Below are 20,616 nucleotides of genomic sequence, written 5' to 3' on the forward strand. Positions count from 1 at the left end.
GGTTATACAGAGGATTTTCCCATAAACTGTTCCAATACTGTGCTGTTGTACCCATGCTAAAGCTCTAACCTTGGTCTTCCTGTATAACTCCTGTAAGGTTCACTATCTTGCCATTCTGTAGCATTAGTGATAAGCTCTCCAAAAAAACATTTCTAAAACTATGAATCTACAAGATGTTTAGTGATTCTGTGAATAGCCTGTTATCCTAAAGGCTTTTTTCATGCTCACATACAGAAATATCCTGTTTGAAGCCCTGCACTTTGCTATACAAAGAAATAAATACAAATGACTTTGTTAGAATTCTTGGATCAGACTAAGATTTTCTTTTGCTATTTGACACAGGCCTGTGTTTGATAAAGGGATTCTGCTTGAGGAGCACTTTTAGTTGTGTTATATTTCTAGAGTTTCATTTTGAACACATGAACATTGGGTATGAATCTGTCAGACATCTATCAAATAGGACTATAAGAAAGAAGAGGGGATTAAAATCAATGTAAAAAGGGTTAGGGAAACAATCCTTTGGCATGATGACTGGAGAGTTTTATTTTGTAAAAACAAGGCTCTTTAAGATAAGCCCAGTAGCTCAGCTATTCTGAAGGGAAGTACTCCTGGGTTTAGGAAATCAGCATGTAATGGTGAAAGTCAAACAAAAAAAAAATCCGTTAAATATTTATCTGTAAGAGCCATTATCAGAGGACAGAAAATAAACATTTTCTTTAAGGAAAACTGGCAGTAAAACAATCCTAACTAAAATTAAGAAATTATTCCAAATTTACAGTGTGCATTACTTTTAATGCACTCTTCATAGGAATATTTTTGTAATAGAGGTTTGGAGCTTTTTGTATTCTAAATGCAATCTGTGCCATGAAAATTTGGTGAGAAGATGCAACTTCGTCCAAGTTTGGTAATACTGTATTGTAACTATAGAGTGTAATGGCTCAGAATAAGACCATGTGGTTCCTATTCTTGTCAATAGATTTTGTAGTTTATATGCTCCATATGTATTATGAATATTTGAAAGTGGTTATATACAATAAAATACAGAGATTGTGAATGCTCTAGAGTTAACCTTCTGGTTGTTGAGGTAAATATGAGTTTAAATAACTTATTGTTTGACTGGTACCGTTTACTGAAGGCACTATGAAAGAGACTTTAAGATAAAAGGTGAGAAACGTCCACTTTAAACCCATCAATGAATAAAAAAAGAAGTATATATCTGCATATTTAGAAGTGGTTGCAACATACTGAATTCTGAACTCTATAACTTCTAGAAACCCTTTCTTTTCCCTACACAGTAGGGAAAGATGGAACATTATGTCCTAAAGAAACCCCAACAAAACAAACCTATTTACAGCAATTCATCATTTTCATATAAGACATTGGTGTTCTCCTGAGAAAAATTAAGATCAGACAAATATGTAATAATTCATGGTCTTCAACTTGAAGTTGTGTCAAAGACAGCAAAATTAATCTATTGTTTTTGTAATAGAGTTCAGAATAATATAGACAATGATAATTACTGTTCTACTTTGTCAAAATGAGCAACCAAAATATTTTGCAGGCTCTGCTAGTGAAATAACCACAAACAGAAATTTTAAAAATACCCATGTTTTTTTTTCAGGAAATGTTGTATATTTTGCACATTTTTAGTGGAGACTTTGGCTTGTCAACGGCTCAGTAATAGCTTCCCAACTTCTTTGCAATATACAGTGATATGCATAGTTAGCTGTGACACTAACTGTGACATAGCTTTTTTATTTTGGAGTAGCCTTGTATGCTTAAAGGCGACTGGAACCATGGTGTTATGAAACTCTATGGTGCAGTCTTCTCTTCCTGCAAAGTAACATGCTTCTGCTCTCTGTCTAAATGGAAAAGGTCCTGGGTGTCCTGGTGGACACCAAGATAAACGTGTCCTTGATGCAAAGAAGGTCAGTGGTATCCTGGGAAGCTGTTGAGCAGGCTGAGGCAGGTATCTTTCCCCTCTACAGGAGTACTGCTTGCAGAAGTATATATTGCAATAATTATATATATTTTCCAATTAAAAAAAAATCAATTAATCTTGTAAGAATGGTAAGTATGTCTTTTTCATGAATAAGGAATTTGAATTGCCAACATGCCAAAAATGTATGTGGTATGACAGTGGATTCAATGGTAACAGTTCACTGATTTCTAGCTGTAAACTCAGCTGAAACTTTAACAAGTTCAAGTCTCTCTGCCCACAATTAAAAGCAAAAGCGATGAGAGTTTGTAGAGATTATGTTTTGTTTATGTTCTTTAACGCAGAAAATGTATTATACACATAAGAATACAGTAGGAAAAAAGCCTTTTTTCAGAATTATTGAACAGTTTATTTCATCTTTTTAAGGTCTTAACTCTGTTATCTCCATCTAACTCTGAACACCACAGAGCCTGTCAGATTTGAAGTGATTGCATCTTCCTGCAACTGGATTTTAAATATTTGTTCATCCTAATTGTTCTATATTGGAAGCGATAAATATGAATTGCATCTAATAAATCTGTATTATTTACCTTTCTCTTTGTTTCATTTTTAGCTCCATGTGGTGGGCATTTTTCATCTCCAAGTGGAGTAATCCTCTCTCCAGGTTGGCCAGGGTATTACAAAGATTCCTTGAATTGTGAGTGGGTGATAGAAGCTGAACCTGGACACTCTATCAAAATTACATTCGAAAGGTCTTGGCTAATGTTTTTCTTATTTAATGTTTTCCAGTTTCTACTAAGAAGTAGGAGTTATTAGCTTTATCTTAACATTAATTTGTATTATCTCTAAAATCAAGCAATTGTTTTATCACGTAGAACTTTTGTAAGCTCCTTCAGAGCACAGATATCTTCAGCGTATGATGAATTATAATTGCTAAGTTCTTTTTTTTCTCTCAAAATCACATAATCTTTAACCCTGAAAATCTGAATCAGCTGTGAAAACTAAATTAAATGCAGTCATAATTTCCCCACTCTGACTATTTAATTATCATATCAGCTGAGCTATTGTTGTGAAAGGACTGTGTGCTCTCAGGATGGCGTTCTAGTGTCCCCACATAACTGCAGCACTCCACTCTTCCTAGACTGATGTCTTACTAAAGTCCCTTTCTTATTCAAAGGATTGAAATGTGCTGAAGCACCTGACGTTTCTCATGGTAGCAATATGTGGCATTTAATTTGAACTCTTCATCAGAAAACAAGACAAAAAATGCAATAAAGAACTCTTCTTATGTTTTAGATTATTTTTAATTTTAAATATTAAAAAAAAATAGATGACAATCCTGGAAAAAGTGAGATTTTCATTGATGATGAAAATTATAGTGTACAAATATCATCCAAGTACTTTTCAGTTTATATTTATACAGCATGTTTTAACTAGGCCTGCTCACACTTGACTTAAAAGAAGGTATTTCTTCATTTTAATACACTTCAGAAAGTTTTTTTAGCAAGGGTTGAAATTCATATTCTCTGCAAAATTTGTCATCGTGATAAGATTTTTAAAACCATTTTTTTAGTACTATAGCTTACCCTTTAATAAAGTGTTCATGGGACAATAGAAACAGAGAATCACAAGACAGATAATATGTACACTTCAGTTATTTTCTATCCTTAACATCACATGAAAGCTAGTCTTCCAAAATCACTAGCATATCACTTAAAATAATGATTTACCAAATTTGCCAATTAGAATAAAATAAAAAAAATAATAACTTCCTGATGAAACTTCTTTTATTTTTTTGGAATGAAAATTGTAATTTCAAATAGTTGATTTTTAATTCAGCAATTCATTTAAACTACATATTTGATGTGGACAGTCATTTCAAAGTAAAAAGCATTTGCCTTTATATTTGCAATACAATGCCAGCTGTATTTTCTTTCTTTGCAGTTGAGTTTTACTAAATCTGACACTCTTTTGCATACAGTTTTTGTTTGTTAATACATTAATGCCTTGTTATAAAATTGCACAACCTCTATTACTCTTGTAAGTAATACAGAAAGGAACAAGACATGGTCTCTTCAGATCACAGAGAAAGCTCCTATCCTCTTTCTGACACTTTGTTTTCCCATTGCTGCTCATTTTTGACACTCTTGTCACTTGTCAGAAATTGGTCTGGTACGCATATTGCTCAGATGCAGCAATCCAGAGAGGCCCTACTCGCAGATAAATGTGTACTCTTGTGTATTTCTGTGCAGAAGTACACTTAAAAATACAGCTCTGTATGTCACACAGATGCACTTAGATATATATAGTTGTATGTCTGGATGAAAAGAAAATGTTATTCTATAAATAAAATGATGAAATAAATCTTTATGGTGTAATGAAAGAAAACATTTTGTAAACTACTGTTATGATTTTACTTAGACTTTATTATTTTTCACATGGTTTAAATTCACCTTCTGAGTCATTTATGCGTTAGCTTTTTAAAGACTCATTTAGTCTTGGCTGCCCTTTTTTTGCTGCTTCTGCTTGCAAGTTTTCAGCTGCACTTTCTTAAGAGAAAAGGATAATTTTTTTGAAATACACAGTTTTAAAACTATAGCCAAATTACTTTGCTAAATAATTAAAAAAACCTTCATATTTTGCTGAGTTCTTTGCCTTTCAACTTTGTCCTGAGAAGCACACATACTTTTCAAGCCTTTTTTGGTGCAAATACCAAAACTTCCACACATGTGGTTGTTGAAAGATTTTGAATTTCTTGGACAGGGAAAAAATATTATAGTACTTGTCTATAACTTTTAAATAATTTTTGGATTTTCTAAGTTTCCCACTTGTAGTTTCCTTTTAATCTTCCTACATGCCTGTATCTTCTCTCTTACAACATTGGATAAGAGCAAGGTACTGTATTCCATGACTGCCTGCTAAAGTGTTCTTGTGCCAAGGAGACAGAGACATGAGAAAAGAAGATCTACACACAAAGCAAATAAAAATTACTATTAACTTTTGTGCTTTCAGCATGCAAAAATATTTTCATATATAGTTAAATTATCGTGCATGTATTTTTGAAAAAGTTTGTTCCTGTTCTACAAGCATAATGAAGATAGATAATCTGTTGATATTTTATTATAAATCAGTATCTTTTTAGGCTCAATTGAAATGAGAAGTGAGAAATGGCAGTGCCACTCTTGATTGTAATGAAGTGTTTATCATGAAGCCTAATTATGAGTATTTAAATGTGAGAGATGCTGATAGCAAACTACTGATTGGAGTACTAGTCACGTGTGTCTGTTGAGCATATACTGTGCAGCAGGAAATCCTGACACTGCACTGAGTTGATAAGGGTGTCTCTCAGAAGCCAAGATGTGTGTTATAAATATTCAGGCACCTTTATCTATTCAAATAAGGCCTGCTAAAAAAAGTGTATGTGGCATCTCCTGTGTTAAAACTTGTTTCACTCCTGTCTGCTTGTGAGTCCTCCATAAGGTTAGATGTCACTTAGCAATGAAGACATCCAGGTTAATTTAACAGTACTGATCAATTAGGTAAAAAGGAACATTGAAAGGGTCTTACATGAGCACAGGCCAGTTCTTATTCATTTTGCTAAAAGCCCCTACACTGTTGTCACACCAGAGGGAAAAAAGTATGTTAATATAGCAGATATGTTGAGCATCAAGAGAAAATAAATTGAAGGAAAAACTGATGTAAGCATGAGATTTATAAATTAAATATAAATTGACCAATTTTTGAGCCAAATGACCAAGCAAAAGCATTGAAAATAATCCCCTCTTCAAATTTGTGTCGGTTCATCTCACTTAAAAATGATTCTCACATTTTCTTTCATGGGTGATGATTAATTTTTTTTGTCTTCATATTTTTCTGCTGTTTGTGGTGGTACATATAGCCTAAGTGTTTTTGGAGAGGATTTCCTTCATGTCTTTGGAGATTCAACTTAGTTTCAACTTGACTTGAGTGGCCTGGTAGTTGCATTACATTTATAAGATCTGTGGCTTTTACACTTTCTGTCTCAAGTATGCTTTTGATATAGGTGCTAAGAAAGCTGAGCAAGACTAAATTATCTGTTTCCAAGATTTCTCCTATGTTGTATGTTATTCCCTAGTAGCTTTTAAGAAGCATGTCACTGTGAGATACTGTGGGAACTCCAAGAAACCCAAGATTTTCATTTTCCGGCTTCTAGAATTATCCTATTTGTAACTCCCCATTACTTTAGTTTTGTCCTCTTGCGTTATTTAGTGGGAGCAGAACATCATTAAAGGAAACACGTATTTTGTGGGTTTTTCTTCTTGTTTTTTGCCAAACTCCTTTAGATCTTTAGGCTCAGACCTATGGGACATAAATACTGAAATATCAAGTTCCTCAGTAGACTGGCTTTACTCACTCATTTCTTTGAATGGCTTTCACAAAGCTGAATTAGGTGTCTAAGTAAATCAGAGTGAGAATTAGGACTATCTAAGGGTCCTTGTAAGATCCTGCTGTGAATTGTTGCTTTTTAATTCTGAAAAGGTTTTTCAGTAATCCATCAGAGTCCATTATAAAGCAGTATGATTGATCTAAAGTCTGTCATAGCAAGGAAGAGATAAACCACTGTCAAAATACCAAACAGGTGTTTGGAATTGCTGATACCATCTAAAACAAGCAAGGAGATATCTAGCAGCACTTTCACACTCAGTTTTTCCTTGCCAGGGAGAGCACACATGCTATATTTAAACAGACATTTTGTTTTCTAGTGCTTTCTAAAAAGGATTTTTAGTTGTGGGTTTTTTTCCAAATAACTTCTGTCACTAATTTGGACTGAGTCTCAGCTGGCAGAAAGCCACTGGAGTAAAGTAATTCCATCCCTGCTTATAGATGATTGTAAGATAGGAACTCAAGAGTAAGAGCCTTTGATGATACAAAGTACTTTGATGATATTTTTGGCAAATGCATCAACATACCCTCCATATAATTTAGTTAGTTATTTAAACAAGAAAAATAATGTTGTTATAAAATAGCATATGCAAGTAATATTAATCTTTATTAACAAACTGTTTCTAGCTTTTGTTTCCTGCCATACAAACCAGCTCAAGGCATTTAAATTTATTTCCTGCCATACCAAGCAGTTCAAAGAGTTTAAATTTATTTCTCATCTTTCTAAAGAACTAAACTGAAATTTTATGATTTTAAGAATTATGTTGGATAATTAATATTATTGCATTGATATTGAAAAATAGATATTCAGAGAGAAACTATTATCAGGAAAGGTGCATAGTTTGAACATATGGGTTTATTGAATTTGTTTTAACTGTCTCTAAAACTTGTACCTCTGTGTGTTTCCACAATTCCAGATTTCAGACTGAACTTAATTATGATGTTTTGGAAGTTCATGATGGACCAAACCTATTATCTCCACTTCTGGGTTCTTACAATGGCACACAGGTCCCACAGTTTCTGTTTAGCAGTAGCAATTTCATGTATCTTCTCTTTACAACTGATAACAGTCGTTCTAACAATGGATTCAAAATTCACTATGAAAGTAAGTACTTCTGTGTTGTATTATTTGATTTCCCCTCACCCTCAATGCTTACCCCAGTCATGTACAGATGTCATCGTGGGTAAATTCCTGTTACTTTCTGATCTGAGAAAGATGTTAAACTGCAAAAGGGATGACCACTAATTTTACATATATTAAATGTCATTGATGTACTGCTCTGTGCTTTAAGAATCAAAAGATAAGAACGAGAAGAAAATGCCTTTCTTATGGAGGCTACTTTTATGTCTTAATATTCTTATATTATATACAATGCATTTTTGTTGCTGTAAAACAGCATGAGATCAGGAAGATTGTGAAAAAGAAATTCTTTGAAAATGTAAGAAAATAACTAAATTAGTTATTAGTTAGAACTGAATTAGTTCTGATTGATGTACCTGCAGCTGTAACTGAAGGTAGGGGGAATGCAATTTACATAATGACCTGAAAATCAAGAAATGGAATTGGTTGATTATGGATTTTTATGGTTCTAAAAGCTTGCCTATAAGATTTTTTTTCTGACATAGAAGTACTATTTTGTCCTTATTATAGTCATATAAACTATGCTGTATAAAGTATGTGTATGATTTCTTACCTTATGAATTATTAAAATTCCTATGTTGAAATACTATAATTCAATTTACATTCTGTCTCTCTAAATATAACTTCTGTTGTAATAATTCCTACTTACATGAGAAATAATATTTTTACTGTAATTACTATCTTATTTGCTTAATAAAAGTCATAGACACATTGTTTGGACTTCTACTTGTTGGCATTGCCACCAAAAATTTTCCATGATGTTCTTAATTTTTATGATTATGTTTTGCAATTTTCACTATTCCTGGCCACAGAAAGGATACTAAGTCTAATATGCATGGGGGTGATATTGCCAGATAAAATTTGGATTAATTTGTATTTCATTGAATGTTAAATTTGGGATTTTTGTGTATTTTGTTATTTTGTTTATTGAAAAAAAATACCAATATGCCAAAATTATTACCTGTTCTATCATTCACCCACAAACTTCTATTTGTATCACCTTCTGCATTATTAACAAGTCATGACTTTTTAAAGTTTTCATCCATTCTGAAGTTTAAAGGAAGGCTGTCTGGACACATCAGGAAAGCTAGACTGATTGCCAGCCAAGACACTAAATTCATAGAAAGACTGAATAATGTTAAATGGTAGAAATTGTACTTTGGGAAGTGAACAGCAAAAAGAGAAAATCTGAAACTGCTAAAAATAATAAACAGTTTCAATTAATAAAGCTGGAAACTTGAAATATCCCTATAAATAAATTCATGAATTTTGTTATAAAATCCTATTTTTTGTGAAACTAACCCACACCCCACAGTTCTCCACACTGGTGGAGAATAAAAGCTAAATTTATACTATCAGAGAGCATGCAAAATATGTATTCTTACCACTAGTACACAAAATAAACAATTTTCCATATTTTCTTTTCTGTTTAATAGCCCCTATTTATACACAGAAGTCTTGTATTCATTTTATTTTTAATTCTTACTGGTTTCTGATCTTGTGTTATCCAATACAATCCAATTCTGTTTTCCTTTTTGGGAATACAAATAATAAGGATTAGTGGTCTCCTATTCATCATTTTTTCTCCCTTCAAATATTGTATTGAAAGCAAAGATCTTTTATATGTTCTTAACTTTTACGCTGACTGTATCTCTCCACAATGAATTTCTTTGTGTCTCTCCACAATGAATTACTTTGTAAGGAAGGAATTTTTTTATGACTTTCTTTCTGTGTAGGAATAAAAGGAATAACACCCATAAAAAAATCTTACACTTCTAACAGTTTACTAACTTCGTAGAAGGCTGGAGTTTTTTCATGATTATATTACAATGAACTTCTTTATATGAGCTTTGTATATGAACATCTCACTGAGAAATAACCTAAAAGGTTTAATTTTTTGCACACATTGAAATTCCCTTTATCTAGTCAATTTCTCTTTACTCTTTTCTGCTAATCTTTATCTTCTCAATATCTCATATCAAATAACACAAGGTATGAGTGTGATTTATGTAAATAATTGATCTATGTAATTATTTAAAATATAAATATCAAAAGAAATGTGATTAAATTCAGCTATGCTATCAAATTTTGATAAGGAAAAAATAAAGGTGAAAATCAGAATTTTGAGTTATCATCAAAGCTTTTTAATATCAGCATCAGGTACATCATCTGATCTTACTGAGACAGGATCAAACTAAATATCCTGTAAATTATGGGATATTTTTCTTATTTTTCTCTACAACAGTGGCAGGGTTCAAACTGTAATCCATAGTATCTTTTAATGGTATCACGGAGAAGAATAGTGGAAAGATAATTCACTGTAAATGTGTGATAATGAAGCTTTCACCTCACATATTTAAATTAGTTTTAAAAATATATATATATTTTTTTATTTTTTTTTTATCTAGGTGTAACTGTTAATACTTACTCTTGCTTGGATCCTGGCATACCAGTGCATGGACGTCGTTATGGACATGACTTCTCTATAGGTTCCACTGTCTCATTTAGTTGTGATCCAGGTTATAGGCTGAGTCATGAGGAGCCTTTACTATGTGAAAAAAATCACTGGTGGAGTCACCCACTCCCAACTTGTGATGGTAAGGATGAATGGATTTAACACAGAGTACCTTAAAATATACAAGTTTTGCCAAACGATTATTAGTCAAAATGAGTTACATGCCAGAGCCTTTAAAACCTGTACTTTTAGGAAAGATAAAGAATAGTTAAAGGAAATAAATGTCATATATCTCTGTGATAAGACATATGATCGTAAAATATGAGAATGATATATAGTTATTTAGTCCTGCAAATTACTGAAGGTATGTTTATCTGAATTTATGTAACTGTGAGCTAACTGATTGTAAAGTTTGTGTATATCTGTTTGTAAAACACTTATTACAGCTTAAAAATATTTGTGTTTGGATATCCATCTATGGACACAGATTGCTGATATTCAACACATTGAATTATTTGCACCTGACTCAAAAACTTCATTTATTCCTGTTTCATGATGATCACTCTGTTTCTAGTTTGTTAACAGAGCTTGACACCCTTCAGTCACTGTGGAAATTTAGTAGGACCACATTATATGTGATCATTATTAAAAAAGACAGAAGTGGGATAGAGTAACAGGTCTCCACCATATCATTAAATCTAAAAAATTATCTAACATTTTCAGTGATCTCTTGTATTCTGAATTGTTCATTTTAATGCTTTCCCAGTTGGGGTCATATCAGTTATATGTTGTATTAAGAAAATAGATTGAAATGTTTATTCAATTACATTATTTGAGATGTTTACTTCTTAAAACAGTTTCCCTCCTTGGAGCACGGTACATGTTTTTGATGTTAAAAATGTTTTCAGGAATATTATAACCATTTAATTCTAGGGTAGTATTTAACCAGAGAAAGTCTCCTGAACTTTTGTGAGCTACAGAATGTACATGATAATGTATTTTTCTAATACAGTTCTTAGTGAGGACACTAATTTTGCCTGAAATTTTGAATGAAGACTGATGAAGAAGCTGACTGAATCATGTGCGATTTGTCGTATGAAAGACTATTCATTGCCACTGTATTACTTTCTTTAGAAAATGGTAGGCTGTCGTGGTTTTAAACCAATAACTAAGAAAATTACTTATTTCTTGCTGTGAGATATGGATTAGAACAAGAGCAAAACAGGCATAAAACTTAAAAGGAAAAAAAAGAAAGTTTATTGACAAACTACAATAAGAACACCAGAATAAACTTCCAGAAAAACCTTTTCATCCCCTGTCTACCCACTATTCCCTTGTTCACATGACAAGAGACAAAAACTTTGGAACTTTGATGGTTAAAACAGTCCCAATTCTTGCTACAGTCTTTTCACCAGTCTTTATAGAGAAATAGAAGTTTCTTCCTGTTAATTTATGGAGTTTCTCACAAGAAAAACTATTTTTGTTATAGTTTTCCATTGCTCTAATGTTAGCTGCCCAGAGCTGCTGTTATTAGAGCCCACTCCTCCCATTTTCACATCACTCCCAAGTGTGTATGGGCCATGAGTCTAGGGATGGGATTTTTAAGGATAAGTTATTCAAAGGCAAAAAGTCTTCTTCATCTGTTTCTGTGAGCTTCACTAGAAAAACAGTTTTCTCATTGCCTCTCAAGGCTTCAAATCTTCCAGCACTTCACTGTACCATAATTACTCTACTTTTTTACTCAAAATTTACACTTTGAACACTCTATTCCTCCCTATTTACTGTCATGAATTAAAGGAGTGTTTTCAAGACCTTATTGTCCATTTCCATAGTTTTAACAGAAAGATATTTCAGCTTAATTAAAGCATCTTCTTAATTCTCTACCTTTTCTGAAGCTTCTTTTCTTTCCTGTCACTGGTAGTTTATAAAGTCTCTTTTCCTGTTGATCACTCTCTTTTCTCTGTCTGGATAAAAAGATTAATCCGCAAGTCTCATCTGGGTAATGAAAGAGTTAAAATCTTGCCCAGGCTGTTGTAGGTAGTTCTGTGGCCCCGGCCGGTGCAGGAGCTGGAGCCGTCTGCGATGGTAAGTTCCTCATGGCTGCCCTGGAGAGTGTAGTCGCCGCGCCCAGCCCGCTGCAGGTCTAGAGCCTCTCTCTTTCTTCACTCAGCAGTTTCTAGTGAATTTAGTTACAGCAAAAACCTGCAGCCGAGCCAGAGATCGGCTCGGCCCGGCCCGGCCAGAGCCTGGAGAAAACCTTCCGCAGGGCCCGCATCTCCCGGCCGGGAGACGCTGGGCCCAGCCCAGTCCCCGCCCGGCCGCATGGCCTGGGCAGGGAACGGGAGGCCTGAAGCTCTGCCACCCACAGCCAGGAAACAAAGAGAACCAAGAGAGCTCTGGTTTTACACTTTAAGGTAGGGTTCACAAGTTGATCCCACTTTTCAATGGCCTAAACTGCTGTCAATTCTCAGCAATGACCGATAATTGGTCAGGAGAAAAGACTCCAGGCAGTTCCCAGCAACTTAAACTTTCTTAAAGGTAAAGTAACTCCAAGACATAGGCCCTCCTTGGACTTCAGATTGTTTACTTAGAAAATGATTTGGTTTTTTATATTTCAGGAGGTTGAAGGTATCAGTGTATGATAATACTCAAAATCTGTGATGGTAGAAAGGGATGTCTATAATCACTTTGCTGAAAATGGCCCTCTGTAGTTCTGCAAGCCCATTTTCTAAAATATTCTTCATCTCAGGTTCTTGCAGTGAAGAATTGCAGGGCTCCCACAGTTTGTAGCCATAGGGACTACATTTTGTTGAATAGATGACAAAACTAAGATATGTTTTCTAATGGTGATAGGCACTAGATGGTTAATGTGTAAAACGAACAGTATAAGCACACTCCCTATGAATACTGTGCTCTGTTGTGAAATAAACTTATATATTGTGATCAATTTCTTCCTAAAGATGCTGAACTAGCATGCAATTCATTAGGTATATGAGGTTTCTTTTTCTCCAGAGCTCATTGCTAACTGGCAAAGGTCCATTCAATAAATATGTTGTAAAGGTAGGATTGAGTACATTTATTCTACTAAATTTAATCAGTTTATGGTTGATGCAATTTTAATTTCATTGGTGAAGTTCTTCTCTGGTGGAATGGTTTTAAAACAATCAAGAGTCCTTGCACCCCAGGCAAAGGCATTTGCTAAATGGGCTGTTGCTTGCATAAACTATAAGTATGGATTTGTATTAATCATACCACTAATAAACACATCAGTCACTATTACTGTGCATTCAGAATGTTAATCTGATGGTTTCTGAGGAGACAAATTCTCTTTTGATTGTTTTTTTTTATAATTGCATCTCCTTTTTTTATAATTACATCGTGTAGTGATGTGGAGACAGACCATGGTAATTGTGCAGCTAGGTCAGGGCAACTCCTGAGTGGGTGTGGTTTGGAGAAGTGACTACAAAAGGAAAAATTTTAGACTTCTTAAAGCAAGTTCCTCCTCAGTAGAACATGGTGTTGACTGTAATTCTGTTCTCTTAAGGACTGTAAACTAAATTTTTCATGATGTGTTTGACATTGCACAGATAAACATCACATAAAAAGAGTAAAATAGAGGGTTATGAACTTCCTGAGAAAACACTGCTTGCATCTATCCCATTTCCATCTACTAACTGCATATGATTCATTTTTTACCTATGTATCTGGAAAGCCTGAATTTAGCAGTAATCACCACCCAGTGCTTAACTAAAAAGACCAAATTATATCTTATAATGTCCTTCCTGTATGAATACTATAAGAGAATTTTGCTTTTAAGCTTTGAATATATGTGAGGAACTCTTTTCTACCCAGTATATGAATTACTGTAGTAATCGCATAAAAAATTACAGGAAAATTAATGTAAAAGTTAGATATCTACTTAAGTGTGTAAAGTGCTTTTTATTCCCTTCATCATAACATGAAATTGAATGCTAATAGATAATTCTTATTAATTATTTGAATTAAAAATAAATATTGCCATTCCCCCTGATCTTCATTTACTTAAGAAAATTAATAAATAGAATGAAAATAATTCAAGCAAGATAAAAACCCTTTAATGTTTATATTGGAAACCACTAGATGTCCAAATGAATTAGCAAATATGACATTGACTGCAAATATGCAGTACATGAGGAAGGTATGCAGGGAATAATACAGAAGTGTTATGTTCTTTCTGTTGACAACTCTAAAATAAAAATAATAATTCCATTAAAATACAGCTGTTAAAAAACCTGCTTCAAATACTCAGTGTAGTAGAGGCCAGAAGTGGAAATGGAGAGCATGTCTGGTCTATTTTAGATTTAAATGAGAAGGTCAAAATGCAAGTTTATATTGTGAGTAATCTAGGCTACACTAGTTTATAGTAAATTAATCTCTTGTGTAATATAACTCAAATCCAAGGTTACTTACTTGAAGCTGAGTATGTTAATTTGATATCCATATCCTTATTTATTTACCCCTACTGAACTACATCCCATTTTAAGATACATTATGTTTTCTATAATTAGGGAAGACAAATGCTGAAGTTTCTTGGTCTATGAAGCACAGTACATAAGATTCAAACTCTAATTCACTGTTTCAATAATTTTAAAATCTATTTTATACGCCACTTTTATTACCCAATTGCACAATAAATGAAAATCATCTCAGAATTACATTTTTAGTTGGAAGTTAGAGTCAATTAAACAAATGAATGTAATGAGGCCTCTGTGTTTGTGCATATATATATATTTGTATTTAGACTTATATATACATAAACATATTTCCATATAAATAGATTTTTCTTTTTTTTTTCCTCAGCAGTTCTTTCTAAACTAGCATATGTTATTAGTCTTTGATGATGCTTGAAATCTAAAGCTAATTGTTATTACCAATCAATTATAATTGTGTGTTTTCTCCTCCCATTACCCCTGAAAACTAAGTAGTTTTCAATTATGTATACTTACAACAAACTGGACTTACGGAAAAAAGTTGGAAATTTTTTCCTAAAGCTTTTCTTTTTCTTAAGAATATTTTATCTTTCCTGAGAAAATTGAGATCCATCATTTTATGTTAGTGTCTGAGTTGTGGTTGGTGATCTATGGCTAGTCTCTTGAAATTTCTTTACATAAGAAAATCATAGATGATACCATTTGAAGATGTGAAAAATGCTAATTCCACAGATATTACCGTCTCCAACTACTTGGGGTTTTTCTAAAGTGAATAACTAGTGAACACTCTATGTTGAAATGTTATCTCTAACTCTATGTTGAGGTGTTATCTTCATTCGGGGGCCTCTTAGAGACCCATTCAGGGTGTGGTGATTTTCTCTGCAGCTTTTGTAATAGTTTTAAAAGTCCTTCATAAAAATGTTTAAGTCATAAAATATAATATTTCTGTCTCTGTCAGGGACCCCTTCCTCTCATATCCAGATTTCTTGACATTTCATCTCACTATACTCTTCGTAACTCTGAGACAGACTTGTGTCACATCAAAACAAAATAGTTTTAAATAGATAGTAAATCATATTTGTAGACCTCAGATGACAGCAAACATAATTCATGGTCGTTGAGTTTTCTTGCATGGTATAAAAAGCAATATTTAAGAGAGTTTTCTGTGAATAAATGTTAAGCTGTCTATACAGGATGACCCTGTGCAGGAAGAGAATATACAAACTGATTTCTACAGTAAAATATAAACATGTTAAAACCAGAACAGAGGGCATGTGAGAATAAAATGGGAAAAACAAACAAACAAACAAATATGAACAAATATGTCATAATCTAATGTGAAGTGTGCTAGAAATATGTTTCTGTAGCATGGCTGCTCCGACAAGACAGCTAATTACTTGCAGTTGTTAATGCAGAGGTTGTGGAGATGGAAAACATATCTTATTGAAGTAGATTAAAAAAAAACATGTCTCATTACTGATCCAAAATCATAGATTCTTACAGGGCTTGCCAGCCTTCCCATGTAAGACCCCAAGAGGAAACAGAATATAATGACAGTTTAGGAGATCAAATGGGTAAAAATAGACTATGAATAAATTTAGGCTGGAAATTATAAGGCTACTTTTAGTATTGCAAGATTGATTTCCTATAACAGTTTTATAGTAGCATGAAATATGGTCTGAAGTGAAACTTTGCTATGAATGACAGAAGTCAAATATTTTTATTATAATTATTCATGTATTTTATGGATGAAGCATGGCCTGCATGTCTCCCACTGAGAAACGAGTAGCCTGACTAAAGTTCTGAAATTGTTTGGGCCAAAAATTATTTTCAAAATACATAATGGACCATTTTCTAAGTTAGGCTTGCTTGCTACCACGTTTTTTTGTGATTGATCATGTTACTGAACAAAATGAATGCAGTTGCAACAAAAGAAAGCGTAAGTAATCAACCCAATATTCTAAGAATTTATTTCAGCTGAACATCTGAACCAAAGTCCATTATTAAATTAGAATCTTCATTCCAAAACTTACTTTTTAAATTGTTACATCATTTCTGATCACCACAGTGTATACTTCCAGGCACCTATCTGTATTGTATACAGTCACTTTTATGTTTTATTCTCGTTAGTTTTTGTTCTTTTATTCTTGTTGTTGTTTTATATTTTGTTGGGTTTTTTTTTTTAATTTTCTTTTTATTTTAATTCTCACTATTTGGAAAACAGTAATGCAGGCATGTCTTGATTCAAGTACTCTGATTGCATTAAAAAAAATAAATTTTTAATTGGTGTATTAAAATAGTGTTCCATTTTCCACATTGAAATCAAAAGTAGTGCTTCAGTTATTTCCTTAAGTACTCATTCTACTTTTACTCTTTCCTAGCTTCCATCTCTGTATAATCAGATAAAGTGAAAGAAAGGCAGAATTTGGTAATGTGTATGTTTATCCTTTGCTGTTCTTATTTTTATGTGCTCCCGTTTTCCTTTGCACTCTGAAAAACAGTCAGATCCTAGTAGTGATATTACATGCTTGGGCTGTTAGCCATCTTATCAGGGCCAGTTGCACGTCTACTATTTCAGATTTGTCAGCTTGGCTTTATTTTCCAAAAGGCTGCTCCCTTGATGCCTTTTTCTGCCATCTGCTAGCCTTCACAGAGTTACACTGAAGGCCTGATGACATGCCATAGATGTTTTGTCACTATTTGCATTCCTGAAAGGTTTTCCAAACACCCCATGTAAAATGTATTATTTGTTTGGTCTATATCCAATGATTATAAAAACTGACTGTATTTTTTTATTTAATGGATGAAGTAGATATTTACCATCAGGAGCTCCAACAGCATGCTGTCACAGCCCTGGCTGTATTTTGCTAATGTCTAAATATAGCAGGATCAGATGATAAGGTGGCAGTATTTGCCTTTACTGTCTCTTCATCAGCGAAGTGAGGAGGAAAATTAATATGGAAGGAGGTTATTTGCCTGTGGCAACAATGAAGAGATTGGGCAAATGTGGTCCTAGAATGTCTTATTTCAGCCTGTGGTACTGGATTTGCAAATTTCCATTTTACAACTAGGCCAACAAAGGCTAGAAAGTTGGCAGGAGAAATAGCACATACAAAGCAATCATGAGGTTATCCAGACAAGTAGGCATGTGTAAAACAGAAATGTAGTTAGTTAGAATGATAAAACAAATTTTAGCTAGGCAAGATAGGGCAGTCTTCATCCTAGGATGAAATTCCATCTCTAATTCATAAAAAAGTGTTTTTAAATGTATACTTAGTGCCCTGAATGCAGTGATGGTATGCAATGCCATAACCTCATTATGAAAAATAATTGATCTTTGTGAAAACATTCCACAGTGCTACTGAAATGTCTGGAAAATGCATATATTTCATTGACACAAGTGTCTACTTAGATACAGGGTGAGAATGAAGGTACATTCTGGATATTCTCTTGATTCCCTATCTGCTGTGTCCTCAAATCACTTATGAATTTACAGCTGCAAACAGAAAATTATGACATGTCCTTATATTCATTCTCAAATATATAACATTAATAGCAAAGGCATAATGGGTATAACTTCCACCATTTACTTCATTAATGTATAGCAGAAATTTCCATAAGCAGCATAAATATCAAGACATAGCAGAAGAAACAGCATGATGCAGCAAATTACTCACAGCACCTTTCTCCTGAAGTGTGTAGATGTTTGAGCACATACTGAAAGGCCAAACTTCTCCCCCCTTTACGAGTCACACTGTTGAGCACTGTGTTAGGAGTTGCTACTGATGTTAACAGGAGTGGTAGGAGCGGGTTAAACCAGCCAGTGCAGGTGGGGCCGCATCTCCTAGAATGAGGCACTGCTCCTCCAACCTTTGACAGGTTCCTTCCCTCACCCTCATTGCTGTGGCAGCAGGGTGGGAAGCACTGACATGAGCAAGGAATAGGACTGCTTATAGAACATGAGCAAGGGATAGGACTGCTTATAGAACATGAGCAAGGAATAGGACTACTTAAAGAACAAGAAGAGGGTTCGATATTTTTATCAGCTGGACTTTGAGACAAGTAGCTGCCATTTACATCTCTCCAAAAGTGTCTTAGAAGACCTTTAACATCTCCTAAAGATAAAAGGAGAATTTGTGTCAGTTACTTTGGAAGGACTGCTCTTATGGAGAGCTTCAATCAACTTTACTAGGACAGTCTACATTATTTGACCTGAAACTGGTGACAGTTGTTCACTGTTTTTTGACGCTGCCTGGTCCTCACGGCCCTCAACGCTCCGGCTAGCCCTGTACTCCCTGGCCGTTGGCAACGCCAAGAGTGGGGAACAGTGCGAGTGCTATTTGCCTCAGCACTGAACCTCCAGAGCTCCACGCAATCTGTGTATCCCAGTGGTTGTAGGTCGCGGCGAAAGGAGAGAGAGGACTCAGTCTCTTCCAACTTCCCAGGAACAAGTTTTATTATAGGTGCAAGGGAGCGATGACAAGGGAAAGGGCTGGGACTGCAGGGAAGAGGTCTGAGCCGAGACCCTGAGCATCTCTGTGCGTCAGGTTTTAAAGGCAAGGGGGGCGGTGAAATCACTAACCAATAGGGATACATCAGAGGAGTGTTCGTAGGAGGGGACTACAATGTACAGAACCAATGGTAAATACACAGAGGAGGGATGGCAGCTAGACAATCAATGGGGCTTCGAGGAAGGGATAATGGGCAGGGAAAGAGCTAGAATAAAGGGTTGGGTTTACATAGACAGACAGGGGTTGAGGGCAGGATGAGGGTGATGGATGGGGAATTCTCTGGAAATAAGATTTTATGGGTTTACAATGATGGATAACTGGGAAAGGACCACTCTGGATAACAGGGGAGCAACTGGGGCAAACTAATTCGAACTTAACAAAGGTAGACAAACCGGCGGCAACAGTTTTTATTCTAAAATATTTCCGCAAAATAATTTTGGTAATGCATGTATTTAGCCTAAGGAAAGTGAAAGGAATGTATGCTTTTAACCTTGCGGGAAAAACAATAGAACTATTCATTTGTTTTATAGTGTATGCTCTTCTGAGATAATCTATATTCAGAGAACTATGATGTAATAACTTGGTACTGAATTTTAGTAACTGTTATTGATATATGATAATTCTAAAATGCAAGACTTTTCCTTACTAAAAATTATTTGATTGATGTTGTATTTCAAAAACCCTGAAATAGAAAATCATTGAGCTGTATATTTTTGCCAGTGTTGAAATGACTAAATTTTTTGTATTTTGCATTAATTCCAGATGTAATTTAGTTTTTGTATTGCTCAATTACTGATTACTTTTATAAAGTTGCTAATGAACCTATAGAAATGCTTATTTTTATACTGGAACTTGTCATTAGCACCAACATCATAAACACATAACCAATAACTCTAATTCTATTCACAAAACCATGTTAACCTTCCCTGCACAAATATTTTAAGTAAATAATTCTTCAATTGCCAAGATCCACCATTTTAATTCTCCAACCTTAGCTTCTGCTTGAGTGATATTGTTTGGCTCTGTATCATCTGCCTTCATCTCTGCTGAACTTGATGACTTTCACAGAGTCTCCAGAAAACATGAAAAAAACAGCTAATGAAATTTGATTTTGATTTTCTTATGCATATTGAACACAAATTAATTAATCATACATTGCATTTCTTTTTCTATTGTATAAAAATAGCCTGTAGTCATAGCTGAAATTGCTAAGTCATTTAAGTAACTACTTTTAAGTAATTTTAGAGGCAGAATTTTTAGGTTTGTTTTCTTACATTTTCTTACATTTTCTCTTATCTGTACATTTTCTATTCTTTATATTATTGTTATTGTTATAATTTTTTTTGTTTCTAGCTTTATGTGGTGGAGATGTTAGAGGACCTAGTGGAACAATTTTATCCCCAGGTTATCCTGACCTATATCCAAATTCACTGAATTGCACATGGACTGTGGATGTTACCCATGGAAAAGGTAAATAAATCCTTTTCTCTTTTTCCACTTTTTTTTTTCTTTTTAATATATAAGTCCAGTATTCTCTGTTCTAGTAGACCTAGGTTAGCACCAAAGCACTTGGATTTGCATTGCTGATTTTTGGGGTTGTTTAATTTTCTTGTAGTATCTCCTAGAATTCCAGAAGTGCACTAGGCCCTTATACTTCCCACAGAATGAAAAGTCAGTGA

General features: G+C 34.1%; 1 protein-coding gene across 3 annotated transcripts in view; it reads left to right on the plus strand.

Moving 5' to 3' along the window:
* The window catches only part of CSMD3 (CUB and Sushi multiple domains 3), a 572,913-nt gene that overhangs the window by 330,812 nt on the left and 221,485 nt on the right, over nt 1–20,616 (plus strand). For all 3 annotated transcript variants that reach the window (XM_005516952.3, XM_005516953.3, XM_088051522.1), the window contains 4 exons: nt 2,553–2,691; nt 7,279–7,466; nt 9,911–10,099; nt 20,291–20,407. In XM_005516952.3, coding sequence (XP_005517009.1) covers nt 2,553–2,691; nt 7,279–7,466; nt 9,911–10,099; nt 20,291–20,407 — 633 coding nt within the window. The remainder of the gene's footprint in view (nt 1–2,552; nt 2,692–7,278; nt 7,467–9,910; nt 10,100–20,290; nt 20,408–20,616) is intronic.

Source organism: Pseudopodoces humilis, chromosome 1 (genome assembly GCF_049639895.1).
Source record: "Pseudopodoces humilis isolate 2021_Gansu_Grassland_sample_001 chromosome 1, ASM4963989v1, whole genome shotgun sequence".
Lineage (NCBI taxonomy): Eukaryota > Metazoa > Chordata > Aves > Passeriformes > Paridae > Pseudopodoces > Pseudopodoces humilis.